This window comes from Perna viridis, chromosome 7 (assembly GCF_037379345.1).
Source record: "Perna viridis isolate PV_CMFRI_1.1 ecotype Kerala chromosome 7, ASM3737934v1, whole genome shotgun sequence".
NCBI classification, from domain to species: domain Eukaryota; kingdom Metazoa; phylum Mollusca; class Bivalvia; order Mytilida; family Mytilidae; genus Perna; species Perna viridis.
In genome coordinates, this window is record NC_142451.1 from 46,828,577 (window position 1) to 46,837,246 (window position 8,670).

Below are 8,670 nucleotides of genomic sequence, written 5' to 3' on the forward strand. Positions count from 1 at the left end.
AATTGCAGGATTACCTAGCATATTTCACTGCAGTAGAATTTTTTATGATGTACCACTGATTGTCTGTTTGTCTGTACATCATATTCATAAATACTTCATGAATGCCTTAATGTTTTGTTGTATTTACTTATCTCCATTGAATGTTTCTTATGATGGTGTTATGCCATTTTGTGATCAAGTTATGGGAATTCATATGCCCAAAGTCAGACTGACTTACAGACAAAATATTATTATTTACTATATAGATAGCAGTGATTTACCGAATGTTCCCAGTGTAATTTTTTTGATAATTCCCACCGAAATAAACTTGTTAATTTCACTCTCGCACTTTCTCCCTCCAAAACATCACAACATGAATATCAATCCGCCATTCACAAAATTTTAAATTTATGTTGAAAATAACAATGAATAATGCAGGAAATCTATATAATAAATAGGATTATCAATTGGTTATCGTGAGTAACCAAAATTTGATCACTCGTGTCAAGATCGCATTAAGATTTAACTAGTGGGCAAACAAGTTCTGCACACTCGTTAAATCTAGGCATTCTTCGGCACTCGTGATCATATTTTGGTTATTCACTCTTTCCAATTAATTATGCTATTATTGACTTCACCTAAGGCCTATTCCTCTGGTATATACCTTAACAAAGAAGATCCATTCCTCTAGTCAGACCTTATACCTTATCATAGAAATGAACTTAAATGGATTCTAACTACAAGGGGCACCATATAGCAAAATGTTTTATTTCATATTCACCAACATAAAACGAAAATACATAAACAACAAACAACAATAAAATGTCAGTCTTTATTCCTGTAACTGTATAACAGTGCTAGGTGTTACTGATCTTCTGTGTTGAATCGCCATGGCAACACACATGACAACTAGGGAAATAAGTGCAGATGATGACAGAATGATCAAAGTTGTTCTCATTTGGAATGACATGTTTTCATTTATATTTGTTTGGCCTGTGACCAGTTTTCTATCCAACAATGGTGCATGTCCAAGTTTTTGTTGAATTTCCGCTATTCTCTCATGTGTGATATTCGCTATACTTTTTTGTGGAATATCTGCTGTTCTTTCTTGTGGGATATCTACTAAAAAATTTGGTAGTGACTCCAGTAATGAATTTTCTTTTACCTGGGCTTTAAATTGATTCCTTTCTTCCTCTGAAAATGGAAGCCGAACATAAATATGAGAACAACCCATAGGCTTTTGATTAAATATGATATTTTTACTTTCAATTCTGATTGATAAGCTCAATTGATGCTTCAGTAAAACGAAAACAGTGAACAGTGAGAATGAATGACCACACACTGGATAACAAAAATAAAGGCAAATGACTTAACCAGTATAAAAATCTGCAACTTTGTCTTTTTCACCAAGAAGTTCCTTACTTAATTTTTAATATCTTTATTTTAAGTTGTCCCCGCTTCATTGCCTTACCACTAAGACGTCTGATAGAATGGGATACCCCTGGTGTTCTCTGTCTCCTAGGAGATTCAAAATTTGCTTCACGTCTGCGTCTAAGATGAAGACGATTGTAAAAACAGGAGTTCTACAAGAGAGAGATGTAATATAAATGAGTTGCAGGTTAAAACTCTTAACTAGTTTTAGAGAAAAACACTAAATTTATCATTTCGGTCACACTATATTCTTGTAGTAACTTATTTTCACTCCTCTATATATTAGGTGTCAGTCTCTAAGAATCAGGCAGTGGGTGAAATATGGTTTGAAAAAAAAACTCATCTCTATGACAGTGTAATTTGACTATTTCCACCATCAGATTCAAGGAAAAAAGACAATATGTTCCTTATCATGTTGGTGCATTGAGTTACAATTTCAATGAAATGCACGGAAAAGGAACATTTTAAGGGCAGATAACTCTGTCAAAAACCTCATTTTTCTAAGATTCTATTGAAAATTTTTTGAGCAAATCCAATGATGCAGAGATCAAATAATGGTCTTTTCAAAAACAGAAAGCAGTGTTTAGTGATATTCTATTGTCAGGTCGATAGGGTTTGACATACATGTTTCTGATTTTTCCCATTTTGCCTGAATCTTACAAACACTTACACTTAAGTGACGAATAATATAGAATTTTGGAAACAGGTGATATTGAATATTGGACATTTTGCGTCATGTAGCATAATTTGGAGTGCCTTGATTGCTGCTTAGTTTGTGTGATATTTGATACACATTTTTTTTTTGTACCGAACTCTTTAAGGCTAAAGAAACTTGAGCTAAAAGGGTCATACAATGTTTAGGGTAGGTAAGGTAGCAGGAAACAGACATGTTATATTTTGGACTAATAATCAGAAGCTGCGGGTGCTGAATATTGTTTTTTTAACTCCTCACTTTCCATTTCAAGCAATTAAATGATTACTCCAGCTATGCTAGCGGTTGACCATTTTCTGACTTAATGCCATCCTAACTATGGAGGAACGGAACTTCAACCTTTTATATTGTAGGAGTTATCAGTTGATGGGGAGTGTTTCTTCCTTATCACCATCTTGTAGTATACTAAGAACATGGCAGATATTGGTACAATGTATGTAACTAGAAGAGTTCATGACTCTAACCACCTACCGGCGTTCCACTGGACATGCTACGTTTTTGAGAATTCCAAGCAGTTGTTTATTTCATGTTTGTGTTTTCGTGTAACTATGGTTAATCCGATTTCAAATCTATACATGTTATCATTATCACCAAAGAAAAAACTTACCCCATCACAATTGTCATGACACACGTAGAAATGACAGACATATTTCAATTGTTTACTACCAAAGATTTCAAATGCTTTGAAATAAGGACTTTCAGCAGTCAACCCAGTGGACACAAATCCGTCTTTCATACTGATTATCACACCTTCTCCACACCTGAATTATAAGATTTAACTAAAATTATTTTTTTAACTTTTGAAAATAAAAAGTAGTGTGTATCAAATTTATTTATTTTGAAGGGTTATTTAATAGTGAGCACCCAAAATTAAATTATACAAGATGATAACTGATAATAGTGCAGTCCCGTAATACAAATACCTGTCTTGTATTTCTCCGATGCCTTATCTAAGGCATAGATACACGTATTTCTTTGAGATATTGTTTAGTGGTCTCCGCTTGTTTGTTCTTTAGTGCTGTGCGCCATGCTCTTTTTGACTTGGATTTCCACTAATTTGTTCCCTCCATATTTCTAATTCTGTTCTGTTTTCGAAAACTCTGCTGAATTTGTTTTCGTTAGAAATATTAGCAAACTGTGTATTTTGACAGTGATACCTTTTTTTATCCCAAAAATAAGACAAGTTAGGGTTTTATATCTTAATTCCAATGGTACATAAAGTGGAGTTACACTGTCACAGAAGATGTGGCTTATTCCTAACCATGTTTTACCACTAATTGATTCTAACTGAGACTTTAATTATAACCTTGCACAGCATAGGCGTAGGAAGCAAAAAACTTATTGGTACCGTTTCTGACATAGGTACAGGAAATGTCCCTCCCACCTCTCGCAGCTGACCAAGATAGAAAATAAGAAAACAGGTGAAATATGTAAAACAAAAAAAATTTATGTGAAAATTATTGGTACGGCATACCATACCTGTCAAATTGTTGATACGGTCGGAGCAGTACCAACCGTATCGGTTCCTACGCCCATGCTTAGGAAGACAGAACAGAAAAGCTTTCATTGGATGAGTTAGGAAATATGCATAATTTACCCCTCTCTGATAAAAGCAAATGGTTTGACATCTTCATTATTCTTCCTTTTGATTTTAGGCATTGCTTCACAGCTAAAAACATGGAATCCTTTGTCGATGGTAGAGGTGGCTGAAAAACAGTTTTTAAAGAGGTATAATTGCTTTATACAGTGAGAGGCTTTTAAAATGGAAGATACTACAGGGTCGTTAAAATACCTGATGCTAGCATAAACCGCAAGTTCAGTTTTAGCAAAATTTCATTTTTTTTTTTGGTATTGTATAACAGTTTAAAAAGTAAGATTAATATTCGATTTCGATACCTGTTGACAATCTTATTAGAAGGACATTTCCCAAAGACTTAAGGAGGTAGACCTAGGGTAAGCCAGCACTCCACAGTTTAGTTTAGTTTCCCACTTTTGGCTAGGGATGAAAAATGACATAAATGGAAACCGGTGGTTGCTATAGTGATTAAAAATGAAGAATCTATTGTTGATCAAACATTTTCTGAAAAAAGGGGACTTTTGGAAGTATTTTGCAATGTTTTATATATTTTCAGTGTTGAAGGGGCTTTTTTTCAATGACAATTTGACTTCATTGTGAAAGTGAAAGTAAGTCAATTTTTCACCATGCTAAATTTAATAAGTGGATTACAAGGTGAAATAGCTCAAAATCTAACCGGCGATGCCCATATGAGGAAGGGGTTTTCGAAGGAAAAAGTTTGAACAGTTTCAGGGGATGAAATAAAAATTGCAGATATTTTGCGGGAAATTTGATATTTTTAAACCTGATTTTATGAACTTTTTTGCAAATTTTCGCATATTTTTGCATGGTTTCTATGGTAACCCTATATGCTGTGGGTAATTTTTTTCCAGAACATTTTTACTGCATCCTGAAGGCCTTGGCTAGAGCTATTTCTAGATATATAGATTTACAGATGCTTGACATTTTTTTAAAGTGATAAATGTTACAAAGCATCGGATTACAAGACCAAAATTAGGCAGTTCTACAATACTGTGGAGTGCTGGCTAAGAGACATAACTCTTACAAATCACTGGAACGTTTGTATAAAGCATTTTACATCAATCTCATCAAAGTATCAAAGTAACTTTGATTTCTTTCAATCTATTTCAAATGGAAGCTCAGTAGGCTTTGGGGAAATTGCATACGATAAAAAAAAAACATCACTGATTTCAATAGTCATGTCCCTTACCCTGGTCTACCTCCTTAAATCACAAACATGGCCTATTTCAAGAGTCTCTAAAAGTTCCGAAACCTTCACTTAAATGTACGAAGAACGTTCAATTTTCGCTAATTATATCTAAGATATGAAATTAATCACAATGTTTATATGGATGCTATCCAACACAATGCCAAGAAAAATACACATTTGTTTAATGTGCATTGTGTAGTTGTTACAGTGTATTATATCGACATTCCCTAAGCACGTAGGATTATTCAAATGTAATACAGAAAAAATAACTAGTATGCAGGAAGGCAATACCACATCAACTACCTTAAGCATATTAATTATTTTGATTCCGATCACTCTCATTTAATATGTCGGAGAGATACATCGTACATCTTTGGTAGGACTCGCTAAACAAAGTCAATGATGAGCGCTATTACTAGACAATGCCGTTATGTACAGACAGGCTAAATTAAAAACGCACTGCGGCTGAAACCAAAAAAGAAATAACATAATACAAAACTAAATGCATGGAATAATGGTGTGCCTTAAAGGTAGGTACCATTCGGATTGGCATTCGAGCTAAAAATAGGTGACAATATACTTACCTGTCATTGTGACCCGTAACTTTATTTTCTTGCCTAAGGGGATGACTTCATCTAATATTATGTTGTTTCTCGCATCGATGACATCAATGTGAAATGTGGACGTTGAATTGTGTTCATGAGCATGTGTGTGGTGAATATGCTTGTATGTCTCATATGGTGCTACGACGCTGAAAAAAAAATAAAAACTTACCATAGACAAAGTAATAAATATTTTGTATCTTACAATGAGATGAAGGTCTTATTTCTGCAATCAGTGACGGATCCAGTGGAAGCTTTCCGATGTTTGGACCCCTTTATTGTTGGAAATGTTTAATTTTGTGTAAAAGTAGGGGGAATAGGTGAATGATGGCCTGATCGCACCCCACTATCTTTTAATTTTCTGGATAGGAACCCCGTTTTTAATACTTCGGGATTCACCTCTGGCAATAGCCATATTTTCCAATAATGAAAAATATAGCAAGACTGTCTATTCATTCACTGTCTATTCATTCACTGTTAAGTTTTCCTTACAGAGCAAATAAAAATACCAAAGCAGTACTCACGCTTCCTCAATAGTGTTGCCTACGGTATTGTTGGTTTGTGCATAATCTCCATATGTACATGTAACTAGAAAGGAATCTTTGAACTGCAGAGCACCCTCCTTCAGGTAATAAATCTCTGCCGCTATTTGGTAGTATCTCGAATTAGTGTTACTCTAAAATTATTAGAAGTATGGATCAGTCACTTCCTGGTAATTACTAGAAACTGTATACCTGGAAACGATGATACAACACAGTCACAGTGTAAATCACATGGCGGATCCAGGGATTTCTAAAGGGTGTTCCAGTGGACTCTAGAAAAAGGGGCAGTTCCATGCCTTTTTTTGGCAAAACCATTGCACGTTAAAGGCTCACCCGATCCGCCACTGTCCCATTTTGCTTAAATCATTTCTTTAGCTATACCGACTCTTTATTTTCAAAGAAGAAATATAACAGATATGAAGAAAACATAAGCTTATTCAAGCAGGTGTCTATATATTTTGTAGACCTAGTTAAACATTATATATGTTCAATCAAATGACTGTATCTCTTTATCGGTTAACCCATGCCGTTCAACCATGCCATGTACCTATAATAAAATGCTTGAAGAACTTGTACATACAAATACAGTACATACACTGAACACACACTCGGTGGTCGAGTTACCACTGTATTGAACAGTAGCCCTATGATTCACGCCATCGTCATCTGCGGCTATGTTGTAAGTGAAACTATCCATGCAGTGTAGATAGACCTGAATGCCTCTATCTGCCCGGATGTTCACTGTGGCGGGAGTTGTGTCATCACTCGAACAATCTGGATCAACTTAGAAAATGAAACAGCCATAAAGAACAGAATGTTTTTTTTAGTATATAGTTATTGTGCACCAGTTTCTTTTGTTTTTTGTTCAAAATATGTGACTTTTTGTAGCTTCGAAGATGGAAATAGGTTTGTTTAGCCACTTCGAAGCACTTTAGTATTTTGAACACATTATTTGACTGAATACGAAATCGAATCATCAAATATTTCATTAATATTAAAAATGTCTTCATATGTACAAGGCTATAATTTATAGTTGTTCTTGTTCATCTTAACCACCGGTTTATTTAAGGAATATTTCCCTTTTTTAACAGGTTATATGAAATAACCGAGTTTGTACTAACATATTCTTATAGCGTTTTTTTTTATTTTATAAAAAGTGTATAAAAAACTGGCCCATACTAGGATACTGAGTATAACCTGTTCATAAATTAGGAACATTCCTTATATTTAAAATTATAGACCCTTTTTATGCTAAGCTGATGAGCATGCTCAATGTATACTTACGCGAGGTAGGGCTTGGGTAGAACGAAGGATTTTTCCTCGCGGAACTGTATATTGAGCATGCTGTACTTATGCTCATGCATCGACTATCTCTCGGTTCACACAAAAATAGATCTATTGGCACTAACGGGTTGAAATTCAACAAGTACTGTCTTTAAAGAAGACAGCCGTCACAGTAAAATTTCCTTCTTTTTATTCCCAAGTTTCTACATTTCTTTCAAGAAATTAACACATGCCACGCAATTATATTTTTTTCGAACGCCACTAAGTAATCAGTATTTGGTCAATCGGGAAGCAGAATTGCGATCAGGTGACTTGCGTTTCCATAGAAGAGCGTCCTTCAAGTCGACGGATAAAAAGCGAAACTATACCGACTGGGTCGGAAAAATTAATAATTGGTTTGTATTCAAAACGTCCAGTGATTAATTGAAAAGCAGTTCGTTCGGTGGTTTTTTTCTACACCATGTATCACCTCTACCATAGGTACTGCCTTGATTTTATATGGACTGGTACTTAAACAGTCAAGATATTTCATAGAAAATTTACATTTTTTCTACATGAATTGTTTTTGTATACTTACTAGTGATAATGTCATCACCAGCAGATATAATACCAGACCCAGTAATTCTTATACTTTCTGACTGTAACAAAATAATAATTGTTTTTGTCAGTTTACATTCATGAGGATACAATAGAAACAAAAATAACATTTAATCAATGAATAATAACAAACCAACCAAACAAACCAACCAAACAAACAAACAAACAATCCAAACAAACCAACAATCGAAACAAAAACAATACACTATTATGTATAATAACATGCTCAGTTTAAACCAAATAAAATAAGACTAGAAATGATACATGTAAACATAACTGTACAAAAGGCAGTCCAATTTCAGTGGTTGGAAATATAACATAAAATGTTTTGATGACATAAGCATAAGACCATTCTATTTTATCAGATATCCGTACTAACATGTATTTTATAGGAGAATATACTATAGCTTGAAAGGTCTGCGTGTCTTGTTAATAAATGTGCTGTTTTTACTAACCTTAACAGCGCGAATAGTTGTCAGACATACTGCTACCACAAAATACTTCTTCATATTACTAGTTAGAGTGTCTTCAGTATGCTTGTTTGGATAGAATTGGTAAAAAAAATGGTCATCAATCATTACAAAAAGTAAATATTTTGAGATAGTTGTGTAATCAACGATTTGTTGTTTTGTAGAATTACATTTTTTCCAACTAGGTATAATCAGTTTAAGAAAAACTCAGTTGCGGATTCAAGGGAGGGCTCCGATGATTGGAAGAGTAATCAAGGGAACCAAGGT

At 34.3% G+C, this 8,670-nt stretch overlaps 1 protein-coding gene across 1 annotated transcript; it reads right to left on the reverse strand.

Moving 5' to 3' along the window:
• Nucleotides 1–726: 726 nt before the first annotated feature.
• Nucleotides 727–8,442, reverse strand: LOC148612983 (uncharacterized). The gene is made up of 9 exons (XM_088595416.1): nucleotides 8,389–8,442; nucleotides 7,914–7,974; nucleotides 6,648–6,835; nucleotides 6,035–6,186; nucleotides 5,493–5,659; nucleotides 3,720–3,828; nucleotides 2,730–2,883; nucleotides 1,451–1,562; nucleotides 727–1,173 (listed from the first exon to the last, which is right to left on the reverse strand). Exons 1-9 carry the CDS (start codon nucleotides 8,440–8,442, stop codon nucleotides 812–814), a joined length of 1,359 nt encoding a protein of 452 aa, XP_088451542.1. The 3' UTR covers nucleotides 727–811.
• Nucleotides 8,443–8,670: the final 228 nt, after the last annotated feature.

Excerpts from the sequence above, each read along its gene's own strand:
- LOC148612983 (XM_088595416.1), bottom strand. The coding sequence starts at position 8,442 with ATGAAGAAGTATTTTGTGGTAGCAGTATGTCTGACAACTATTCGCGCT. Across the intron at positions 7,975-8,388 it reads CAACTATTCGCGCTGTTAAG|TCAGAAAGTATAAGAATTAC; the intron begins GTTAGTAAAAAC and ends ATTTTGTTACAG. Across the intron at positions 2,884-3,719 it reads TTTGCTTTTATCAGAGAGGG|GTGTGGAGAAGGTGTGATAA; the intron begins GTAAATTATGCA and ends CTTATAATTCAG.